Source organism: Orcinus orca, chromosome 6 (assembly GCF_937001465.1).
Source record: "Orcinus orca chromosome 6, mOrcOrc1.1, whole genome shotgun sequence".
NCBI classification, from domain to species: Eukaryota; Metazoa; Chordata; class Mammalia; order Artiodactyla; family Delphinidae; genus Orcinus; species Orcinus orca.
Window position 1 is genome coordinate 64,705,759 of NC_064564.1, and position 26,267 is coordinate 64,732,025.

The window sequence follows — 26,267 nt, forward strand, 5'->3', positions numbered from 1 at the left end:
CCATTACATATTCTTACCTCCTTTGTCGTAGATTAATTAACCATAAGTGTGTGGGTTTATTTCTGGGCTCTCTATTCTGTTCCATTGATCTATGTGTCTGTTTTTGTGCTAGTACCATACTGTTTTGATTACTGTAGCTTTGTAATATAGTCTGAAGTCAGGGAGCCTGATACCTCCAGCTCTGTTCTTCTCTCTCAAGATTGCTTTGGCTTTCCAGTGTCTTTGCGTTTCCATACAATTTGTCAAATTATTTGTTCTAGTTCTGTGAAAAATGCCATTGGTATTTTGATAGGGATTGCATTGAATCTGTAGATTGCTTTGGGTAGTATGGTCATTTTAACAATATTAATTCTTCCAGTCCCTGAACATGAAATATCTTTCCATCTTTTTGTGTCATTTTCAGTTTTTTTCATTAGTGTCTTAAAGTTTTCCAAGTACAGGTCTTTTACCTCCTTAGATTTATTCCTAGGTGTTTTATTCTTTTTGATGTGATGCAAAATGGGATTGTTTATTTCTCTTTCCAATAGCTCATTGTTAGTGTATAGAAGCTCAACAGATTTCTGTATATTAATTTTGTATTCTGCATCTTTACTTAATTCATTGATGAACTTTAGTAGTTTTTGTTGGTGTCTTTGGGATTTTCTGTGTATAGTAGTATCATGTCATCTGCCACCAGTGACAGTTTTACTTATTTTTTTCCAATTTGGATTCCTTTTATTTCTTTTTATTTTTTGGTTACTGTGACAAGGATTTCCAATACTATGTTGAATAAAAGTTAGCCAATTCAAATTTTAACATGTTCAAAACTGAACTTTAGGTTTGTTGTTTTGTTTTCCTTTTCTAAGCCTGTTCTTACCTTCTGAGCAAATGACTCCACTGTCTGGGAAGTTGCTGTGGCCAAAAAAACATGATTTTTTAATTGATTCTTCCTTTTCACTCATTTCTCTTGTTAAGCATATCAACCATTTCTGAGCTTTCTTCCTCTAAAGTATATTTTAAATTTTGCCCATTTCTTTTCACTGTCACCACTTAAGTACAAACTATTATCATCTCTTGCCTGAAATACTGCTATAGTTTCCTGACTTGTTTTTCCTGCTTCTGCTTTTTCCTCCTTGAGTCCATTTTCTACCTGGCAGCCATGGTGAACTTTAAAAAAAATGTACATTGAGAAGTCAGAACCCTGCATCAAGCACTTCATTGGCACTTAGGCTATAGTAAGGAGTTTGGCTTACTGTTCTTTATATACCTACCAAGCCATTTCTCACCTCAGGACCTTTATACTTCCTTTTTGTTTTATCTAGAACACTCTTATTCCCAGGGTTTTCTTTGGGTTTCTGTTTGCTTATTTTTGTTTGTTTGTTTTGGTCATGGCTGGCTCCTCCTCTCATTTTCCTCAGAGAAATTATTCTTGACTGTCCTTCACAGAACTTATAGTATATTATAGTTAAGACTTATGTGTATGTATTTCTTTACTCTTTTTTTGTGTGTCTTCTTACTAGCGTGTAAGCTCAGCAAGGAGGAATCTTGCCTGTAAGTGTTGATGCCAATACCTGTCTCAGTATCTATGTGTATTTAATATTGAATAAAGGAATAAATGAATGAATTAACAAATAAATGGATCTGTCTGGAATTTGTATTGGTCAAGGAGTGAGGTTGAAATCCAACTTTATTTTTCTCTCACATCTAGCTGCTTGTCACAGCATCACTTTTTTCCATTGCTTTGGTATACCATTTTTGTAATATATTAAAGTCCTGGTGTATTTGGGTCTACTTTTGAACTGTCTCCACTACTGTTAGTATGTCTAACTATTCAACTTCTGGTATTAAATTTATTACTGTGACTTTAAAATCCACTTTAATATCTGGTAGGATGAGTTCTCTGTCAAATGATTTTTTCTGAATTTTCCAGAAATGAAATTTTCATGTTTTTATTTTTACATAAGGTACTTTTAATACTTTTTAATAGTATAAAATAGTATTGTGGACTCAACATTTGCACCACCCATGTTTTGGTCACTTGGCCATAAGAAATATTTGGGAGATGGAGAGATCAGCCAAGATGGCAGAGTAGAAAGACCCTAAGCTCACCTCCTCTCATGAGCACACCAAAATCGTAACTATTCGCAGAACAACCATCAGTGAAAAAGACTGGAGCCTACCAGAAAAGATCTTCTACTGCTAAAGACATAAAGAAGGAACCACAATGAGATGGAGTTGAATGATTATTGTCAAAGATAGAGATGTCTCCACGGAGGGAGAGATCTGACTTGGATTTTGAAGAAAGGAAGGGAGCTCACCAGATGATAAGGGGAAGAAAGAATAGAGAGACCGATGCAGAGGTGCAATACCAAGCAGCACATCTGGATAAGGAAATCATCTCCATCATTCCAGCATGGCTGGAAAATGCAAGAGAGCATCAAGTACCTGGAAGACAAAGACCACTGTCTTCTGAATCCCCAGTACCCAAAGCAGAGCCTGGCACCCAGAGGTGCTCAGTAAATGTTTGTGGAGTGAGTGAGTGATGGAATGACAGCAATGGGGCCAGATAGAGAGTCCTGTAACCCATGCTGGACCTTGCAAAACCCAGAGGGCAAGGTGATAATTTAATCAGAGGAAAGATATAATTCAGAAATGACTTCTTAAAATATTTGTTTTTAGTTATGTGACCCAGTGGAGGTGTTAGCTAACCCTGTGGTGGTAATAATGTTGCAAAATATATGTGTATCAAATCAACACATTGTACACATTAAACTTACACAATGGTTTATGTCAATTATATCTCAATAAAGGAGGGGAAAATAAAATATTCATTTTTAAATTAAAAACGTGAGAGAACAGCAGGAATTACTAGTTTGTGTGGAATAAGAATGACATTCTTCCCATTCTTGAAATGCACAATAAAGAAAGAGGTTGGTAGCATTGCTTATTTTCTGTGAACACCATAATGTCCACTTGTCACATCCTCCTAATTTCAGTTAAGTCTTCAGCTCTTGTTAGGTGCCTACATCTCTTTTTTATGACCTCTTATTTCAAGTAGGTAGAGGCAAGACTCGCCCCAGCTTTCCCATCTTTCCTCTTTGTGTCTGTGTCACATCTGAAAGTATCTTGAATTTACAGTGTCCTACTTTAAATCCTCGTCAGTACTTGGCAGATATTTAGAGGAGTTAGCCAAGAAAAGGAAGCCAAGCTATCTACCTGCCCACTTTGCAGACTTGTCACAGCTTTAGTATCTTCTAGGGAACATGAACATAACCAGACTATATGAAAGATAAGGACCTAGGGAGCCCTCTGTTCTGCCTGTACTGAAAACTCATGACTGCTTCTATATGGTAAGGATTAGCTGTAGTGGTAGTAAAATGTTCAACAGAACAGCACTAACTTACTAAAAATGCTTATCAGAGTTGTTGAGGTTGGTAAGGCACTTCTCAAGTATCCTTCCTATGTAAATAAAAACTTTACATTTACCTTTGTCCCTTCCTTAAATTAGAAAGGCAAAATCAAGAAATGGAAATTTATTCTAAGCAGAATGTTTGGTTTTCAAAAAATTAGTTATGGTGGTCTTTGGTTGTTATTTAGGGGAATTATGTCACTTATTTGGTGCCGCTTCAGGTATGAACAAAGACTTTGAAAGATTTTTTAACTGAAAGATTTTTTAACTTATAATTCTTTGTAATTATTCCCTTATTGTAATTATTCCCTTATTAGTTTTCCATATTAATGAATGCCTTCTTGCTTAATCCTTGGTTTTTACTTAGTACTTTTTCCATCTATCTGGAGAACTAAATAGTTTAGATCACTTGGTACTTAAAACTTTTCTCCTTTGGTTGTTATTGTGATGTTTCTTCTTTTTTTTTTTTTTTTTTTGGCCACGCCACGTGGCTTGTGGGATCTTAGTTCCCTGACCAGGGATCGAACCTGGGCCCCTGCAGTGAAAGCGCTGAGTCCTAACCACTGGACCATCAGGGAATTCCCTTATAGTGCTGTTTCTTAACTTAAACTATTGTCTTTTGAGTGTTCCTCTTCTTTTGCTATGTTTTTCTTTATAATTATGGATGATCCCTAAAGTTATGCCTTTAGGTCATATCTCCCTATATTTATTCCTCTGTGGAGAGACTCTTTTTTATGACTTTCTAAGACTCTCAAATCGATATCTTGAGCCTTTCCTTTTGTTTTAGCTTCATATTTCTGTCCATAGAACTTTCCCAGCTGGTTGTGCAAGTGTTATATCAAAATGTTAAAAACTAAGTGTATTTCTAACCCAGGTCTCCTTCCCAATTTTCATATTTTTCTTTTCAACTTTAACATTTTTTTCAGTGGTGTCACCGTTGTTTCAACCCGAATATATGCAAACTGTCAGCATGTTCACTGCTGAATCCCTGTTGCTCAGTAAATATTTTGAATGAATGAATTTGAATAATATGAATGAATATTTTTCTTCTTAATTAGTATTTCTTTTCCACTCTTTCCTACCTATCTAAAACTGCTCTTTCTGCAAAGTCCAGTTTAAGGTCTTGATAAAAGAGTAATCGGATGGTATACAGAGGTTGAGTGAATAAGAAATGAAAAATATCACTTGAATTTCATAACTAGGAGGTCATTTGGGAAGAGGGATTTCAATAGAGTAGGTACAGGCAAATGACAGTTTGAGATGTGAATGAAAGGTGAAATGGACCAAGATTTAGATGTGGCTCTTCTCAAGGGGAATGGTTTGTTTTTAATAAAAACTTGGACATGTTTATATGCTAAAGGCAACTAGCAGGTAGAGGCTGAAGATCCAGGAGATAGTTAATGAAGTAAAAATTCTGAAAACCTACTGCAGGATTAGTTTTTGATAAGAGACACTTTTTTCACTGCAATTTAAAGTGCAGATACATTTTGTTTAGCTTCAGATAATTTTGTTTTTTGAGAATCAGGAAGTTAATCGAGCTCTTTCTTTAAAACTACCATTTTCTCTGTGAAATAAGTAATAAGCAAAGTCAACTGCTATATGATGATGGATAGTGAGGTGAAGTTTTTGAATAATGATGGCACTTGAAGTTGCTGTTATGGAGAACCGAAGAGGGAGTTGACTTCCTTCAAAGAAATAATCTTAGGCGAGCCCAGTTTAGGTTACAGTTAGACCATAAACTACAAGGTGGTGATTTTTTTCTCCTACAGTGCTTAGTAGTGGAGGTATAGGTGTGAAGGACCTTTTAGCTGAGATGCAAGAGAGAGATAGGGTGCCTGAGACAGAAAGATAAACTGGTCAAGGGAGATGAGATAGAAGAGGTTAGTCGTATATGATGGTTCCCAACTTAGTTATCTATATGAATAGCTGAAAGAGGCTGAATTATGTGAGAGCAAATAAAGGAACCAAACAAGGGACTGGAGGTCTGGATGAAGATGAGTTTAAAATGCAAGGGGAATAAGAGTAACAATTGGGAGAATAGAAAGTAAAGGAGATCAAGTAGGAAATAAGTTTAAAAATCTGTGATAAATGCTTTTTTTTTTTTTTCCTTTCGTGTGGATGAAGACTTCTTTGTTCCAGAACTGTTAGAGGTATCATATATAAGCTGGAGATGAGAGGAGTGGTCTCCAAACTTTTATGATCTGGCTTCTCAAGCAGAAAAGGTTTTGAATATGTACCCCTATTGTATGCATATTTATTTATAAATCATATATAGGTTCTTCTGTACTATTATGCTTTATATATTATAAAACATTACATCACAGTACATTAAACTAGATCCTGGAAATGAGAGATTAAGCATATTTTAAATTTTAAAAAATAATACTAATGTTATTTTTGGTGAGGGCATTTTGATACTTCATTAGTTTTGAAAATCTTGGTTTAATAATTGGCTGTAGTGTTATCTAAAAGGCTTGTTTTAAGTTGAGTTTATTTTGGTACTTGGTTTTAAAGACTGTTGTAGTTCAGAGCTCATAAACATACACAAATCCAGATGGAAAAAGTGCATGACAGGCTGGGCTGACTACGTAATGATGCTTATCTATCAAACATGCAAAAGTTTTTGTTGAAATCCACCAAAAAAAGTTCTGCCTTTCCTAATTTCAGTTAGTTGCTCTTGAAAACTAGTACTAAGTTCCTGTTGTGCTGGATAATCTTCATTTGCACCTTCAAATCTATTCTTCACCCTTGTGCACTATGCTCTGTGCCCCAGGAAGCTGATCTCTAAGGACTGTTATCAACTGGTCTGCCTTGTTTTCTGGCTTCTGATTGGGTTCAGTCAGTTGGAGGCACTGACAGAGAGGTAGGGATATTTATTCTAACTGCTTCTTCTTTGCTGGGCTTCAGTAACTGCATCATCATCGTGTGGCCCTCTTCTACAATGACAACTTCTTGGTTCTAGTAACTATTCCCTCCCCTTTCCCTTTTGAGCCTAGAGTGATAATAATGCTCTCTAACTAGTCCACGAGTGCTTCACCATCCCTTCCTAGTTTCCCTTAACCTTACCTGCACATTTGTAAATGGTGTCTTCATTAAACATCACCTCCTTTTGAATATTATCTCTTTCTTGTCAGGACCCTGAGGGCTATATTGCATTTTAATATTTTTTTTAAGTAAATGGGTTTAAAAAGTGACTGAAACTCTTCATTTGGAACATTTTAAAGCACATTAGATGATTCTGTTTCCAACTTTTAAGTGGACAGATAAACTTTTTATAGGTGACACTTCTACATTGTTTTGGTAATGTAAAATCATGTAATAGCGGAAACCTTTCCAATCATCTTTTTATAGTAGAGGATCAGTCCAAATATTAACCTTAAGTAAAACTTAATATCAGTTTACTTCCACCTTAATACTTATTTTAATAATTTTAAACAAAATTGCACCTCTGAATTCTGAAACTTGGAATGCATCAACACCACAGAAAAGACCTTTTCATGCTTTCTTTGTGAGGGAAAAAAAAAAGAAAAAGGGTAACTATAAAACTCAATGAATCAACCATAATTATTGCTTAGCTTTTGCTTACAGTTAGCAATCTGTTATTTTCAAACTACTGTCAGACTGATTTCATGGAATAATTTTCCTAATAGGAAGGAAAACTTGAATTTTGGGAAGGGGGAGTTATTTTAGTGTATTATTTGATTGCTGATTATCTGACAATTCTTATCTGGAGGTGAGACTTATTTTCATCTTATTTTATTGCCTTTTATTCTCTGATGTATGAAAACTCAAGTACTAGTTAGTAACAAATGTTTAATCAGTGTTCTTTTACTGTGGACAAAATAGATGAGTAGAATTTTTCAACTTTATGTGTGTAAATTTAAAATGAAAAATAAATGGTTTGGCTTGTATCCTTCCAAATACTATATCTATATACCACAGTTTGAGGCTCTGAAGGAACAAAACAAAGTGCTTATCCTCCTGGAGCTTTCATTCTGGTGAGGATATGGATAATTACCAAATAAATAGATAATTAATGTATGATAAGTAACATGAAGAAAAAGAAACAAGAGTAAAACAATAGAGAATGACAGGGAATCCTTTACAGGTTATGGTGATCAGGGAAGTCCTCTCAAATATGGTGATACTTGAATACAGATTTGAATGAAGTGATAGTGCCTAGCCATACAAATATCTGGGGGGAAAGTGCCTTACAGGAGAGAGATCAAGTGCAAAGCAGATGTTGGTGTGACTGAGAATAACAAGGAGACTTTTGTGGCCAGAACACAAAAAGCTAAGGTCAGAGTAATAGAAAATAGGGTCTGAAGAGGTAGATGAGGGCCATATCATACTAACTCTTGTAAGCCATCAGAACTTTGCATGGTATTTTAAGTATAACTGGAAGGCTTTGGAAGAGACAGAGCAGGGCAATGACATAATCTGATTGGCTTTTTAAAAGGATTACCTGGGTTGCAGCTTGAAGGATAGACTGGAGGGAGATCAGAGTAGAAGTCAGGAGACGTGTCACAAAGAGATTGAAGTAAGCTAGGTGAGAGTTTGAACATGTACACAAGCACACACTACTGGATGCCATATGTATGTTTACATATACTTGTATATAATTCCTTTTGGGGTAAAAAATATATTTTACCCCAAAACAACTTCTTTACATTCAGCAGTGTAATGTGGACATCTTTTATAGTGAGTACATACAGATTTACCTGTTGCTTTTAATGGATGATGATATTGCATGTTGTGATGTACATGACTTTATTTAACCTGTCTCCTATTGAAGGACATTTGTTTCCAGGTTGTTCTTTTTGAATGACAAACAATACTTTGTGTGTGTGTGTGTGTGTGTGTGTGTTATTACTCACAGTTGTGGATATATGTCTATAGGGTAAATTCCTAGAAGCATGATGGGTCAAAGGATATGTGCACATTAAATCTTAATGATTATTACCAAATTGACTTCCAAGAAGGCTGTGCCAATTTTACATACCCGCTAATGTTGCATGAGAATTTTTTTTCCTTAGACCCTTTCATCTTTATGTATTGATACAAGAGAAGCATCATCGTTTTCTTTGTATTTGGATTATGAATGATAAATATCAAAGCTTATAAATTCTTATTTCTGATGAGTAATAAAGGATATTAATTCCTCTTTGTTATGAGAAAATACTGTTTAAAAAAGTAGTTTATAACTTCACCATCTCTACTTATAAGACTGAAGTTAAAGGGTAAAATTTAGTTTCTGACTTGTTTACATGACAGTTTATAAGCCATATGACTTAATATTTCCCTCAACTCTCCTTATCCCCAGTGCTCTACATACCGTGTAACCTCTGACATGTCATCACATTTCAGTGTAATATTGTCCATTAATGTTCTTTTCCATTAGTATCGATGAGGAAATAATTAAAATTACAGAACTAGTTAGTTCGCCAGTGTGAACACTATGCTAAAATGAACCCAGGTATACCCATTCAGTATCGGTTATTGCCAGTTTATTTTCCTTGGGCCCACGTTCCTTACTCCCAGCCAGTTAGCCACTATATAGATGTATGCTGTTGTGCTTAAAAGATCACAGCCTGAAACAGTATGGATAGATTAGCTCAAGTTCTTTAGCATTACTAGAAAACCAGTTTAAAAGTTTATGCCCTGCCTAAAGCTGAATTAGTTAAAATGTTATCTCATAATAAAGAAAACACATAATAGTGCCACAGTTCAGTAGAACCTTGCAGTCATACTATTCACGGGACCTAGATGGCCTGAGAGTAAGAATGTTATAAAGTTACTCTAACTTAGAGTAATAAACCACTGTAAATATAGTCCAAGATGGACAGGAGTTTGATTATATTTCATGTCATAAAGGTTTATGTTTCGGTGAACCTTTAGCTTATTTTATATTACAGAAAACCTGTGCCTATAGGAAAGCAGGAAAATATGACTACAGGTTCAAATTTTAATTTACATAGATTCTTATCCAGCATATTGAATGCTTACTTTAAGATTGACTTGATTTTACCATTGTAGAAACAACATGTACAAAGCCTTCAGAGGCTCTGGGATGTTTTGCAGAGGTAGAACAGCAGATATTTTCCCTGGTGCTTTTTACGATTAACTCATATAGATTTACAATTAACTCATAAATTCAGGATTCAGTTTTTATTCTAGACTTAAAATTTTATAAGATTAATGTTTCTTTCTTCAGTGTAAATAGTTTTAATCCAAATTCGTTAAGACAATTTATGGATAATTAAGCAAACTGCTAAGAAAATTTTTCATCCTTATCTTTAAGCATTAGACTAGTATCTTAGTGTAATAATAAATATCATAGGGTAGGGAGACATTTATGGTGAGGTTGAAGAGGAAATCTAGATTCCTAGGTTCTTTTTATAGTTTAGTCAGAAGGTTTCTAAATTTACAATTATATATTGTAATGCTTACAACTTAAAATTATATATTGTAGTGCTTCATTTGTTTATAATTACTGCAAAGTGTTTGTATATCGTAAATTTTCTCTCCCAAAATGTTTTTGTGTGATTGTATATTTTTCCATAGTAATGATATAGTAGTATGAAATATATGAAGAGATGTAAAGATAAGCTACATTTAATTTTGCAAACAATAAAATTTTTTCATTGAAGAGATCTTTAATTCTTAATTTTAGTGCTTCAATTTTATATTTTTTTAATGTAGGGAAGAGACTATCACTCAGACTGACTTTATGACATGAGTAAGGAAAATTAGAAATTATGTAGGGAGGATAAAAATCTGAAACATAGCTAAGCAAGGTTTAACTAAATTTTTATGTAGTTAGCAAAAAGGATTCATCTTAAGATGCTGGTTAAGGGGGTTTATTGCTTACCCAGAAGATTTGACCTGTGAATTGACTTATTCTTCTCCAAGGCACTTGAGAGAAAAGACAACGATAGCAGTTACATCTAGAGGCTATTATGGATTGGAGGATGAGAAGGGAACTGCATGTACTTCAACAAGGCGCCGGTCAACACCACGAAGTTTGGCAGGCTTGACAAGTGGAGTTTTTGAATCTGTAATGGTTCAAGTTTTGAGACAGGAAGAACAGCTGAGAGCAAAAGAAGAAAAAAGGTAAATGCTAAAAAAAAAAAAAAAGTTGAGTTTCATGTTGTTCAAATTTTCAGGAACTACATTTTAAAGAGTAGTTGTATAACTTTTGTGTGCCCATATCAAATTTCTGGGCCCATTTTAATAGTGTTCCAAAATGCATTCTCACCTACGTATGAGTTAGTACTGAAATATCACAATGATATTTGTTTCAAAATAGAGTTTTAAAATTTAAACCAAATTACTTTGAAGCTATACAAAAATAATTTGTATGAAAGATTTCAGGGTGCTTTCTAGATTTCTGGAAGTAGTCTTAAATGAATTATAAATTTTAAATGAGAGGAATTTTATGTAGATTCATAGAGCTTTAGAATAGAATCACAGACCTTTAAAGTTTAAAATTAGGAGAAACTCCAGAGACTGTGTAGTTCAAAATGACATATAGGTTCACTTCTGCCGGTCCTCCATTGGTATTAATTTCCTGGATAACTATGCTTACTCTGGATTCATCAGGAAAGAATGTTGTGCTCAATTAGTGTTACCTTCTAGGGTCTGGGAGCATAGAGATGGATGACACATCTGTAATTTTTTTTTAATAGCAAGAGACTAGGGCCCAGAGAGGTAAGTGATTACTGAAAAAAGACTGGTGATTTTTTTTTTTTTTTTTTTTTTTTTTTGCTGTATGCGGGCCTCTCACTGTTGTGGCCTCTCCCGTTGCGGAGCACAGGCTCCGGACGCGCAGGCTCAGTGGCCATGGCTCACGGGCCTAGCCGCTCCGTGGCATGTGGGATCTTCCCAGACCGGGGCACGAACCCGTGTCCCCTGCATCGGCAGGCGGACTCTCAACCACTGCGCCACCAGGGAAGCCCCAGACTGGTGATTTTTATACTAAATCATATCTCAAACTATGTTAGGAGTGATTGCTGACCTAATAGGGATCTACTAATGCTACTCAAAGGCAATTTATAATATATTGTTGCTCCTCTTATAATAATAAATTTAGCTTGCTTTGATATTTGTAGGATTAAAATTCAACCTTGAGACTTTCTACCACCATACTTTTTAATAGTAGTGGTTAATTGGGAACTCACTGTGAAATACTTTTGTTTTTTCTATAGAGCCTCATAGAACTACTTATGCTATAGGAAAGAGGGTTTTATGGAAGGGGATAAGGATTAATCTGACAGTAGTATGTAATACATTGGAATAGAGAGGAATTGAAGAAAAGCAAAGCTTGTAGGAAGAAGGCTGTAGTAGTCTAGACCTCCACTACTGGTAACCAGAAATAGGGAGAAGGTCAGATTGTTCTGGGAACAATCAACAGTACTTAGTACCTTCCTTGACATAGGGGGAACAAAGGAAGAGACAAAGAGGAGTCAGGAGGTAGTTGTAATAATAGCAATAAGAAGAAAATTAAAAAGAATGGTTAACATTTATTGAGCAGGACTATTTGCCAGGTTTAGCTCTGAGCACCTTGTATGTATGTATTCAGCATTTGTCCGGAGGCACAGAGACATTAAGTAACTTGCCCAAAGCCAGGCAATTTTTGAGTGGTAAATTTAAGATTGGAACCCAGGCAGTTTGGTTATAAAGCTTGTGCTCCTAAGCAGCATGCTGTCCCTGTGACTTAAATATGATGGAATCAGCAAAGAAAATAAAAAAGCTTTGAGTCCATGGTGTGGAGAAAGATCAGTGAACTGCAGTTTTTAATAAGTTGTTTGAAGTGATGAGGGAAGCATTTAAGCAATTAAGTAGAAATGGCTAGTAAGAAACTAGAGATATGACTGAATCTTTTTCTTTTCTCCAATTTTACATATATTTATCTGTGTCCTGTGCTTAACATCAAATAAACATAGGTGAATAAGACATGGGAAAAAATCCTTCATTAAATGTCTAGTGACTATGATAATTTACTATGAATTAAACTTTCTCTTTGAGTACAGTGTTAACCTTTTCTTTTTTAATTAGAAATATTTTAAGCACGGAGCAACGAATAAATACAATTGTAATAAAGGCCTAGATGCCCACTACCCAGCAATTTTTAAACAAAATAAGCATAGTTTTAATCAAGATTTTCTGTATTTTTCTTCTGTCCTCAGGAGAAACCACTTTCCAGACTTTATCATTCCCATGTATTTTATTATTAAATTTAAAGAATTCTCTTATATATTCTGGATACAAGTCCTTTGCTAGCTATGTATATGCGTTGTGGATATTTTCTCCCAGTCTGTGGCCTGCCTTTTCATTTTCAGTGTTTTTTGAGGAAGAGAAAATTTCATGCTTTTGATGCAATTGTAAATCATTTTAAAATTCAGTTATATTTTGTTGCTAACATACAGAAATACATTTGATTTTTTTAAATTGATTTACAATGTTGTGGTAGTTTCAGGTGTATACAGGTCTGTTTTTTAACATTCTTTTTTTTTAACATCTTTATTGGAGTATAATTGGTAACAATGGTGTGTTAGTTTCTGCTTTATAACAAAGTGAATCAGCTATACATATACATATATCCCCATATCTCTTGCATCTCCCTCCCTCCCACCCTCCCTATCCCACCTCTCTAAGTGGTCACAAGCACTGAGCTGATCTCCCTGTGCTATGCGGCTGCTTCCCACTAGCTAGCTGTTTTACATTTGGTAGTGTATATATGTCCATGCCACTCTTTCACTTTGTCTCAGCTTACCCTTCCCCCTCCCCATGTCCTCAAGTCCATTCTCTAGTAGGTCTGCGTCTTTATTCCCGTCCTGCCCCTAGGTTCTTCAGGACCATTTTTGTTTTTTAGATTCCATATATATGTGTTAGCATATGGTATTTGTTTTTCTCGTTCTGACTTACTTCACTCTGTATGACAGACTCTAAGTCCATCCACCTCACTACAAATAACTCAATTTCGTTTCTTTTTTATGGCTGAGTAATATTCCATTGTATATATGTGCCACATTTTATTTATCCGTTCATTTGTCGATGGACACTTAGGTTGCTTCCATGTCCTGGCTATTGTAAATACTGCTGCAATGAACATTGTGGTACATGACTCTTTTTGAATATGGTTTTCTCAGGGTATATGCCCAGTAGTGGAATTGCTGAGTCATATGGTAGTTCTATTTTTAGTTTTTTAAGGAACCTCCATACTGTTTTCCATAGTGGCTGTATCAGTTTCCATTCCCACCAACAGTGCAAGAGGGTTCCCTTTTCTCCACACCCTCTCCAGCATTTATTGTTTGTAGAATTTTTGATCATGGCCATTCTGACTGGTGTGAGGTGATACCTCATTGTAGTTTTGATTTGCATTTCTCTAATGATTAATGATGTTGAGCATTCTTTCATGTGTTTGTTGGCAATCTGTATATCTTCTTTGGAGAAATGTCTATTTAGGTCTTCTGCCCATTTTTGGATTGGGTTCTTTGTTTTTTTGATACTGAGCTGCATGAGCTGCTTGTAAGTTTTGGAGATTAATCCTTTGTCAGTTGCTTCATTTGCAAATATTTTCTCCCATTCTGAGGGTTCTCTTTTGGTCTTGTTTATGGTTTCCTTTGCTGTGCAAAAGCTTTTAAGTTTCATTAGGTCCCATTTATTTATTTTTGTTTTTATTTCCATTTCTCTAGGAGGTGGGTCAGAAAGGATCTTGCTGTGATTGATGTCATAGAGTGTTCTGCCTATGTTTTCCTCTAAGACTTTGATAGTGTCTGGCCTTACATTTAGGTCTTTAATCCATTTTGAGTTTATTTTTGTGTAGGGTGTTAGCAAGTGTTCTAATTTTATTCTTTTACATGTAGTTGCCCAGTTTTCCCAGCACCACTTATTGAAGAGGCTTTTCTCCATTGTATATTCTTGCCTCCTTTATCAAAAATAAGGTGACTGTATGTGCGTGGGTTTATCTCTGGGCTTTCTATCCTGTTCCTTTGATCTATATTTCTGTTTTTGTGCCAGTACCATACTGTCTTGATTACTGTAGCTTTGTCGAATAGTCTGAAGTCAGGGATCCTGATTCCTCAAGCGCCGTTTTTCTTTCTCAAGATTGCTTTGGCTATTCGGTGTCTTTTGTGTTTCCATACAAATTGTGCAATTTTTTGTTCTAGTTCTGTGAAAAATGCCATTGGTAGTTTGATAGGGATTGCATTGAATCTGTAGATTGCTTTGGGTAATATAGTCATTTTCACAATGTTGATTCTTCCAATCCAAGAACATGGTATATCTCTCCATTTATTTGTATCATCTTTACTTTCTTTCATCAGTGTCTTATAGTTTTCTGCATCCAGGTCTTTTGCCTCCTTAGGTAGGTTTTTTCCTAGGTATTTTATTCTTTTTGTTGCAGTGGTAAATGAGAGTGTGCCCTTAATTTCACTTTTGGATTTTTCATCATTAGTGTATAGGAATGCCAGAGATTTCTGTGCATTAATTTTGTATTCTAGTACTTTACCAAATTCATTGATTAGCTCTAGTAGTTTTCTGGTAGCATCTTTAGGATTCTCTATGTATAGTATCATGTCATCTGCAGACAGTGACAGCTTTACTTCTTCTTTTCCAATTTGGATTCCTTTTATTTCTTTTCTCTGATTGCTGTAGCTAAAGCTTCCAAAACAATGTTGAATAATAGTGGTGAGAGTGGGCAGCCTTGTCTTGTTCCTGATCCTAGTAGAAATGGTTTCAGTTTTTCACCATTGAGGATGATGTTGGCTGTGGGTTTGTCATATATGACCTTTATTATGTTGAGGTAAGTTCCTTCTGTGCCTACTTTCTGGAGGGTTTTTATCATAAATGGGTGTTGAATTTTGTCAAAAGCTTTTTCTGCATCTATTGAGATGATCATATGTTTTTCTTCCTCAGTTTGTTAATATGGTGTATCACATTGATTGATTTTTGCATGTTGAAGAATCCTTTATATAAATGTCAACTTTCTGTTTTCACTCAACATTATGTGTCTGAGATTTAACTGTGTTGAATTATTTCATTCTAGTTTATTTCACGTGCTAGTATATAATATTACATTATCTGACTGTGTTACAGTTTATCCATTTACCTGATAAGATGCACATTTTGGATTATTTCTAGTGTTTTGTTATTATGGAATGCTGCAGTAAACATTGATGTATGTGTCTTCTTTAAGGATGGAGATACAGATAGATGTGTGTGTATGTGTTCATTCTACTTTGTTTTTAATTTTATTTTTCTTCTTTATGTTTTGACTCACTCAACCCATTTTTCCCACTTCCCACCCTCCTCCTCTGGCAACCACCCATCTGTTCTTTTTTTTTAAGATTCCACATATAAGAGAGATCATACAGTTTTATCATTCTGTGTCTGACTTTTTTCACGTAGTGTAATGGCCTCAAGGTCCATCCACATTGTCACAAATGGCAATATTTCCTTCTATTTTGTGGCTGACTAATACTCCATTGTATATATATACCTCATTTTCTTTATCCATTCATCCATTAGATTGTTTTTATATCTTGGCTGTTGTATATAAGGTTGCAGTAAACATGGGGGTACATATTTTCAAGTTAGTATTTTTATTTTCTTCAGATAAATGCCCGGAAGTGGAATTGCTGGATTATATTGTAGTTCTATTTTTAATTTTTTGAGGAGCTGTCATACGGTTTTCCATAGTGGCTGCACCAGTTTACATTCCCAACAGTGCTCAAGGGTTCCCTTTTCTCCACATCCTCACCAGTACTTCTTATTTTTTGTCTTTCTGATAATGGTCATTCTGAAGGTGTGAGGTGGTATCTCATTGTGGTTCTAATTTGCATTTCCCTGATGATTAGTGATGTTGAGCATCTTTTCATATACCTGTAGGCCATCTGTGTGTCTTTGGAAAAATGTATATTCAGATCTGTCCATTTTTTAATCAAATTGTTGGTGTTTTGCTATTGGATTGTATCAGTTTTTTTATATATTTTGGATTTTAGCCTCTTACCAGATACATGATTTGCAAATATTTTCTCCCATTCAGTAGGTTGCCTTTTCATTTTGTTGATGGCTTCCTTTGCTGTACAGAGCTTTTAAGTATGATGCAGTCACACGAAGTTATTTTAGCTTTTGTTGCTTTTGCTTTTGTTGTCAGATTCCAAAAATCTTTACCAAGACCTATGTCAAGGAGTTTACTGCTTATCTTTTTCTTCTAGGAGCTTTATGGTATAAGGTCTTATGTTCAAGTCTTTGATCCATTTAAGTTAATTAATTGTTGTATATATTGTAGGAGAGCCATCAAATTTCATTCTTTTGCATGTAGCTGTCCAGTTTTCCCAACACCATTTATTGAAGAGATTGTCCTTTCCCCATTGTATATTCTTGGCTCCTTTGTCATAAATTAATTGACTGTATATGCATGGGTTTATTTGTGGGCTCTCTGTTCCTTTCCATCGATCTGTGTGTCTGTTTTTATGCCAGTACGCTACTGTTTTGATTACTGTGGATTTGTAGCATCATTTGAAGTCAGGGAGCAGGGTCCTTCCAGCTTTCTTTGGTCTTTCACCTCCTGGGTACTTCATTCTTTTTGATTCAATTGTATATTCATTCTGCTTTTAATCTTATGGTCATGGCAGATTCTTCAACGTTTTTTGGAGTGTTGCTACACTAATATATTCTTCTTAAAGTTGTTGTGAGGAGGTTATATTGATAAAGTAGTTACCATCATTACTGATAAAGTAGTTACCATCATTATTGGTTTTGTTTTTAAAAATTAATTATTTTTTAGGTGTGTTGGGTCTTTGTTGCTGTGCACGGGCTTTCTCTAGTTGCAGCAAGTGGGGGCTGCTCTTCATTGCCATGCGGGCTTCTCATTGCGGTGGCTTCTCTTGTTGCAGAGCACAGGCTCTAGGTGCGCGGGCTTCAGTAGTTGTAGCATGTGGGCTCAGTAGTTGTGGCTCGTGGGCTTTAGAGCACAGGCTCAGTTGCTCTGTGGCACGTGGGATCTTCCCAGACTAGGGCTTGAGCCCATGTCCCCTGCGTTGGCAGGCAGATTCTTAACCACTGTGCCATCAGGGAAGCCCTCCCTCAGTCTTAAGTGCCATCATTGTCCAATATTTTAGTTCTTTCTGGTTCTTAACTGTCCAGCTGTTGCCACAGTTCAAGTTTTTATCCAAGAGTCTATCCTTTTCTCATGTTATACTTTCTTCATAAGTCATCTCATCCATTCCCATACCACCTATATACAGAAGACTCATATATGTCTCTTGCCCAAACTTCTCTAAGTTTGAGACCTAATTGCATATTTAACATGTCTCTGGATGTAGTATCTATCACTGACAGTATCATTGTCTCTCATCTATCAGGAAACAGGTGGCACAATCAAAATGAGAAAATTCAAGGAGGGTTTATTTCAAAAGAGATTGGATTATAGCTGAACATTAAGACATGAGGCTGTTAACCAGGGTGAGCAAGAGGGTGTAGTTACTGGTACCCATGAGAGGATTACAAACAAGAGGCTATTGAGATGATACCTTGTGTTGAAGGACACAACTCCCCCCCTTTTATTTAAGTCCATTTATAAAACTTTTATTCCACTTATATGAACTTAATACATGTGTTCTTAACAATTATGCTTGTATTGTTCATGAAAATTTAGCAAGACATTAAACAAGACAGCCATCAGCTCAGGTTATTTCCCTATTAACTATTTTTACAGCACATGCATGTTAGGTAAATACCAAAAACCTCACAGAGAGGAAGCCAAGGGAATAAAGTACTTTACCCTACTTTTCCCTACTTTCCTGTCTTTATCTGGTCCTTGCCAGGGCTCCCTCAACTAAACCTAAGGAAAGCTAGTTTATGACGTTGCCTGCTGATACAGTTAAACTACACAGTGAAGGGTAGAGAATAGATCTGCAGGCAAACAAAAGATATTTGCTATAGATATCTTCTTCAAATTGATTACATCAAAAATTAATTATGAAAGCATAATGCTTACACCTAAAATTTGATCTCACTGTAGTGCTCCCTATCTTTATGAATGGCATCAGTATCTATTAGATTATTTAAATTAGAAACCTAGGATTCATCCAGGACATCTTCCTTTCCCTTATACACAAATCAAATTCATCCCCAAATGTTGACAGTTTTATTTCCTAATCTCTCTTGAATTTGCTACCCTCTATCTTCTCTGCCTTCATCCAGTTCCTTAATCTCTCACTTAGGCTACTATAATCTTTTCTTAATTGGTGAAACAGTTGTCCTCCTTCCATTCTGTTTTTCACATTAAAGCTAGAATGAACTTTTCCAAATGCAAATTTGATCATGCCACTTACCTTTTCCCATTACTTACACCTCCCCAAAACAAAGCAAGTCAAGTACACACACGAACTTTAATGGCTTAATATAGTTTATAAGACCCTGCTTTTACCTTTTGGCCTCACCCTATCTCTCTAATCTCATCATATGCCTTTTTTCCCCACATTTCTTGCTATCCTTGCCACACCTGCCTTCTTTTTCTGTCTTCAGTACCAAGAGAGCGTTAACTTTATGTGCATCCGAATTTAGAGTTTACATAAAAACACATGTAAAATGTATCAGGAATAGTGAGACTTTTTCTTTTAACCTTCGTTTTCTAAATTTTCTAAAATAAGCATGCTTTTCTTTTATAATTGAAAATATGACAAGTATTAAAATTTATAAAGTGCCCCATAACTAGTGAGATAGGCTGAGTCTTTTAAATGTCTTTTGAGCCTCTCACAAGATTTGTTTTAAGTCCTTAGAAGGAAAATGTGACATTTAGTCATCAACATGTGGTATGATACATGGGAGTGCTAAACAAAGCCTCCCTCTCTATGTACAATTAATTTATCATAATCTATCATGATAATTTTATCAATCTATCAATTCTATCGATCTAATATCCTCTCGAGAGCTAGTCAGAGACTAGCTGAGAATATAGCTACTGTAAAATTTGGTCTGGAAGGGGCTTTGAAAACATCATAAAGAAAGGTCAGATTGGAAGACAGGGAAGATTGCAAGGATCATATGATTACAGTAGTTGTGCTTAAGACCTGGGCGTAAGCTTCTCTCTTTTTTTGTTTTGTTTTTTGATTAAAACTTTTGGCATAAGAAGTGAGAAAGTAAAGTTTTCCTCCTGCTAATTAGCTTTAAACAACTTTTTATATCAGAAATTCAAGTTGGCAGCAAGCTGAATAATTCTAGTCCATAGTATAATATGGTAATACTTCAGTTAACTGATGGGCATCTGATAATTTTTAGGTGACCATCTGGACAGACATAAACCTAAGAGTAAACTATTTTAAAAAATCTTTTAAGTCCAACAGTTAGGTCTCTGATTTGTGATCTATTCCAATTAAAGGAAGGGAATCCCTACTCTATATTTTAATTTTTATACAGTAGGTAGTCTCCCTTTTTTGTACAGTATATGCCGTACAAACCATGGTTTCTTAAATCAGATTGCAAAAATCCAAAATCCTGGCATTCCTATACTACTATCTTTATTTACCTGGATGCATTGGAAACCAGTGCAAAGGAGATGGCAGATGATATGTGTTGAACAGAAAGGAATAAACATTGAGTAAGGCTTGGTAGTCTGGCTGTCTTCAGGTAAATGCTGTTAGGGCAGCAGCCTATCTTGGGGCCGATTAGTGTACAGAGGCACTGTTGATTTAGAAGACAGCAACAGTACAAGTCAAAGTTCTGGGAAAATTGAGTGAAAGGGCTGTTTAATGTGTAGTTGCTGGAGGGAACTCCCTGGCGGTCCGGTGGTTAGGACTCCACACTTCCACTGCAGGGGTTCCGGGTTCGATCCCTGATCAGGGAACTAAGATCATGCAATCTGCGTGGTGCAGCCAAAAAAAAAAAAAAAAAAAAGTGTAGTTGCTGGAATAGTCTTTAAGCTACTCATGACCACTGCATTTTGTTTCTAATGGTGACATTGAGCCATTAAGGAAAGATTAAATTATATTTTATATACTTTATTTATTAAGCAGGAACATATATAATACATTTTAGATAATATTTTAAAAATAAAATTGTTAAAATTGGAAGTTAGCTCTCCTTAAGTAAATTTCAGTTAATCTGGAATATGACATCATTAGGTAGCAGTTTCAATCATTAATGTCTACTCTAGCCATATTAAAAATATTGAACCTCTTCACCATTCTTTTTTTGCAAAACTATTTGGATTACTAGAAATAGTGTGCATGCTTTTGTACTCATTTCACATGTTTGTCTAAACTTACTGGTATTTTATTGATTTGGAAATCATTGGAGTTAAAGTAAAAATGTTTTCTACATTTTTGTGAATTAAAAGCTGTGGGCCTTCCCTGGTGGCGCAGTGGTTGAGAGTCCACCTGCCGATGCAGGGGACACGGATTCGTGCCCCGGTCCGGGAAGATCCCACATGCCGTGGAGTGGCTAGGCCCGTGTGCCATGGCCGCTGAGCCTGCGCGTCCGGAGCCTGTGCTCCGCAATGGGAGAGGCCACAACAGTGAGAGGCCCGCATACCGAAAAAAGAAGGAAAAAAAAAAAAAAGCTATGACTTATGATTAAGTGATTTATTTTCAAATTCTCTATAACACAAAATAACAATGACTTAATGAAGTAGACATTTGTCATTTGTGACCACCCAGCATTTTTGAAGAGCTGCCCAACATTTTGGTAATTTCCCATGTTGTAAGTCCTGACTTCCCAAAGCAGATGCCAGACAATTTATATTCTCATACCCACTCATAGCTAAGGTAGAGGCCTGTGACCAGTCACGCTCTTCTCACTTGAAATTGCTTGGGACCAACATGAGGTGGCAGTCTTGGGCAGGGAAGTTAATCTTTTGGCAAAGGTGGTGGTAGGAGCTTCTAGTTGTTCTAGCTTCCTAGTATCAGAAATCTAAGTAGTAGTGGAAGTCTAGTTTTTTCTGGAGAAGCTCTCAAAGTGTGGTTGGGATTCATATCTTCATATCTATTAAGTTTGGCTCTGTTACCCTTAACAGAGCTTAATTCCTTCTCTACTTTAGCTAGAAGAGATTCTGTTGTTGGTAGCTAAGTAAGAAGCTTGACTGAACACTTAATATGAATGGTTGGTTTTCCTAAAATATAATATTGTATATTGCTCATTTTAGAAAATGTAAATAAATGTCATGCTTTCCTTTTTCATGCTACCACTTTACATACTGTGTTGTATTGTTTTTTCAGTTAATGGATTATTTTGGATTACAACTTCTGTATATGTTTCTTACTAGATTGTAAACTCTTATTTAAGAGTGTGGTCCATGCTTTCACCTCTTTGTATTCTCACACATGGTAAGCATTCGATAAACTTTATAAAACTAGTAAAGTTAGGATACTTTAAAACATAATTTTCTTTTGTAAAGCTGTTCACTTGTTAGTGATGTTCTTACCAAGTTATACCTGACCAAAATAACCTTAGGCACAGCTTCTGTTCGTATTTTACACAGTAACAGGTAAACATTCTTGAAGCCAGTAAGGAGCAACCTCAAAAATGAGAACTTGTCCAGGAAAAAAAAAAATTGGGGAACACTTTTTTGTTGTTCATTTGGTGATGTTTACTTTTACTTCCAGTTTTATTGAGAAATGATTGATATACATCACTGTATAAGTTTAAGATGTACAGTATGATGGTTTGACTTACATATATTGTGAAATGATTACCACAGTAGATTTAATTATACTGACCATCTCATATAGATGTAATAAAAAGAAAAGAGGGACTTCCCTGGTGGCTCAGTGGTTAAGAATCCACTTGCCAATGCAGGGGACACGGGTTCGATCCCCGGTCCAGGAAGATCCCACATGCCGAGAAGCAACTAAGCCTGTGCGCCACAACTACTGAGCCCGCATGCCTAGGGCCCCTGATCCACAACCAGAGAAGCCACTGCAATGAGAAGCAAACACACCACAACGAAGAGTAGCCCCTGCTCGCTGCAACTAGAGAAAGCCCGTGCGCAGCAACGGAGACCCAATGCAGCCAAAAATAAATAAATAAAATAAATTTATTAAAAAAAAATTTCTCCTTGCAATGAGAACTATTAGGATCTACTTTCTTACTTTCCTATAACCGTTTTTTTTTTCATTAGTGAATGTGGTTTTTATAACTATCCTCAGGCATTCATATAGCATTGCCCCAATACTGAAGGCTTAATTTTTCAAGCTATCATTTTAGAAACATGTAGCACTCTATCTGATTTTAGTACAGCACTTCAGAACAAATTTTTAAATTGAGAATAATTTTGAAAGCTCTTTTTTATTTGTCCTTGTGAGCAGAGTGTGGTTTTCTTCAGCATTTTGTAATACAGTGTTTTTTTTAATGTTTTAATTATATTTTAAGTGTTTGACTAAGTTTTTTTAAATTGGCAGATTATAGACGTTAACTCTAGAGCTCTTTGGCAAGCTCCCATTCTGTATATACCATACTGCTGAGGATTGGGACAGAGACTCACAGCTCTACGTCTAAAGGATTATTCTGTGTTACGCTGGCCTACACCAGACCAATCTTTGTTTCTCTTTCTCCTGCCTCTTCAGTACTCATGGTCTAAGGCTAGAATCCATCATTCTCCCTTGAAGGGTTTAGTTTATAGGGAACAGAAGAGTGAGTAGCAGCCCTTGAGTAACTCAGGCAATGTCCACATTTGGCAGCATCATACCCCAACTAAGTCATGGCCTTTCCAGGCACCTGAGCCAACACAATTTGTGAATTACTGCCTAATCTTCCAAGAGTAAGCCAGTTGGTGCTAACTTTGGCCCACCAATGACAAACTGTTTGTATTGCTGGCTCTTACGCTAATCACTGTGTAAGCCTAAGAAAGTTACCTTATCGCCCTTCTATGTCCTTAGTGTCCCCGTCTATAAATTGAATAAATAGTGTCTGAAATTGCCGTATCTCTAGCCTTTATTGGCCAAAGGTTGCTAGCACTGTTTTAGTCAAAACCAAGTCCATAAAAGTGTCTTGGTCTGCTCCAACTTCTCCTTTCATTTTCTTCCCTGAGCACTAGTTGTTACTCTTTCACCTCTACAGAAACAGAGCATGATTGATTGTGACAGGGTTGACCAAAATCAGTTTCTGTGCCAAGCATACTAAATGAATGCACTTTTTGTTGGTTGGTATTCTAACAGATAGTTTTCTATACCAAACTTTTAAACAAGCTCTGAGTTACATTTCATGAGAAATAACTTGAAAACCTTTTCTTTAGTTAACAACAGAATATTGAAGAAATGATTACCCTTCTCAGTATATATAAAGTGCAGAGAAACTCAATTTCATGGTAAACAATATCCATAAATCTAACAGGTAAGAAATATAATATCCATAAATCTTTTTGATATTGGCTCTTTAATATCTCCTGGCTAATATTCTTTTTGAAAAGTTGATTGAAGAATTTTTTTTTATTTCATTGGCTGTATAGTTTAAAAGTTACATAGTACTATTAAGGCTTCTAATTAAAGACAACAGCCTTACTTCAACTCATCTTCTATTTCATGACTCAGAAACATCTACCTTTAACTTTTTAGCCATTTTTTCTAGTAATTATTTACACATTTCTAAATACATGCTGATTGCTAGTTCCTGATTTTTCAGTTTGGCATTATCTGTTGACATCCATCTTTGGAAGATGAGATTTATTTCACTTACAACTGTTTCCACTCACTTGGAAGTTATATGCTCTATTTCTCTTGTTAATTTTGATCTTTTCTGCCTCATCTGTCTTATATATGATTGATGAATAATTTAGCTCTATCTCATTTTTTACTCGCCGAACTAAACATTATTGTTACTGTTTTTTGTAGTATAATGTTTATTTACCCACATGATTCACAGTTGATTTGTTCTTCAATTCTTTCATCTTAGAACTTCTTTCTGTGATCATTGTTTTCCTGAAGTATATACTACAGAAGTATTTTCTCTGTATCTTGAAATTTGGATAGTTTCTATTACTGTCTCCAAGTTCACCAATCTTTTCTTCTGCTATGTCTAATTTGCCATTAGTCCCATTCAGTATATTTTCATCTCAGACATTGTAGTTTTCATCTCTAAAAGTTCAATTTGGGTCTATTTTATATCTCCCATGTCTCTACTTAACTTTTTGACCATATATATTACAGTTTCAATAACTACTCTAATGGCCTTATTTGCTAATCCTAACATTTGTTTCATTTCTGGGTCAGTTTTGAGTGATTGATTTTTATCTTCTCATTATGGACCATGTGTTTCTGCTTTGTTGTATGCCTAGTATTTTGGTTTGGATGCCAAACATTGTGAGTTTTATCTTGGTGGGTGCCGGATATTTTTATATTTCTGTGAATCTCCTAGAGCTTTTTTTCTGGAATGCAGTTAATTACTTGGAAACAGTTTGGTCATTTTGGGTCTTTTATGATTTGTTACTTGGGTCCAGAACAGTGCTCAGTCTAGAGCTAATTATTCTCTACTACCAATGCAAGACCTTTCTGAGTATTCTATCCAACATCCCATGAATTATGAGTTTTTCCAGTGTGGCTTGTGGGAATAGACATTATATTTTCTAATCTTTTGGATGTTTTCCCCCACCTAGTTTTGGGTTGTTTCCTTACATGCATACACTAGTCAGTGCTCTGAATATTTGAGGGGGACTCTGTACATCTTTGCTGTTCTCACTTTATGCAGCTCTCTCTTCTTTAGTATTATGTCCTATAGACTTTAGCTGCCTTGGTGTCTCTGGATTCTTGACTTCTTCTCAACTCAGGGAGTCTGCTAGGCTCTACCTGGGTTCCCCCTCCTGCATCATGGCCTGAAAATTCTCTCAAAGCAGTAACTGCAACAGTTGTTGGGCTCATCTTCTCTGTTTCCCGTCTCTCTGAGATCACTGTCCTTTGCTTGATGTTTAGATTCTTACAGACCATTGTTTTATCTATTTTGTCAGGATTTTTATGGTTGGTTCAGGTAGGAGAGTAAATGTGATTCCTTGTTACTTCAGGTGGAAGCAGAAGACACTTTAGAAGTTTTTACTTTACTTAGAATGAGTTCTGCTTTTTGTCTAAATGAAAATGACTTTAATTTATCCTCATCCATGAATGATAGTTGTTTCTGGTTTATTTTGTTGCTATTGAGAAATCTCTCAATCTTTTTGTGATTGTTGTATATGTAAGCTGTCATTTTCCCCCCTGACTGCTTGTAAGATTTTTTTTTGTCTTTGATGTTTTATTATTTTATTATGATATGCCCAAGTGTGGTTCTCTTAATTTACTTTCTTGGGCTTTTTGAATTGGGGATTTGTGTCCTTTATCATTTCTAGGAAATTCTCAGCCATTATCTCTTCAAATATTGCCATCATCACCACTCCCCTACCCCTCTTCTGTATTCTTATTTCTGGAGCTCCAACTGGGTGTTTGTTAGACTTTAAGCTGTCCTCCCTCTTTTACTTCTTTAACATGCCTGTTTTATACTTTGTTTCATTAACTGAAATTTTCGAGATGAATTCTTGTGAAGGCTTTAGGACCCCGATTTTTCTATGTAGGGAAGTTTTTCTTCTTTTAGTTATTTTGGGGGTTTTTTTGGGCGGGGGGTTGCCACACTGCATGGCATGCGGAATCTTAGTTCTCTGCCCAGGGATCAAACCCGTGCCCCCTGCAGTGGAAGCTCAGAGTCTTAACCACTGGACCACCAGGGAAGTCCCATATGTGGGAAAGATTTTGAAGTGTGTAGTTTCTTTAATAGATAACAGGATTATTCAGATCTTTGTTCTTCTTGTGTCACTTTTGTTAGTTTGTGTTTTTCAAAAAACTTACCTGTTTCATTTAAATTGTCTCTTGGCATAAAGTTTCTTATAATATCTTTATATCATCTGTATCTGTAGAATCTA

General features: G+C 35.7%; 1 protein-coding gene across 5 annotated transcripts in view; it reads left to right on the plus strand.

Moving 5' to 3' along the window:
• KIAA2026 (KIAA2026 ortholog) overlaps nt 1–26,267 on the plus strand; it is a 103,975-nt gene that overhangs the window by 19,406 nt on the left and 58,302 nt on the right. For 3 of the 5 annotated variants that reach the window (XM_004279115.3, XM_033404412.2, XM_049711283.1), the window contains exon 2: nt 10,301–10,501. The exons of 1 other annotated variant lie outside the window; for it this stretch is intronic. In XM_004279115.3, coding sequence (XP_004279163.1) covers nt 10,301–10,501 — 201 coding nt within the window. Of the gene's footprint in view, nt 1–10,300; nt 10,502–21,696; nt 21,718–26,267 lie in introns of those variants that run through there. One more of the 5 variants, XM_049711284.1, reaches the window with a different exon arrangement.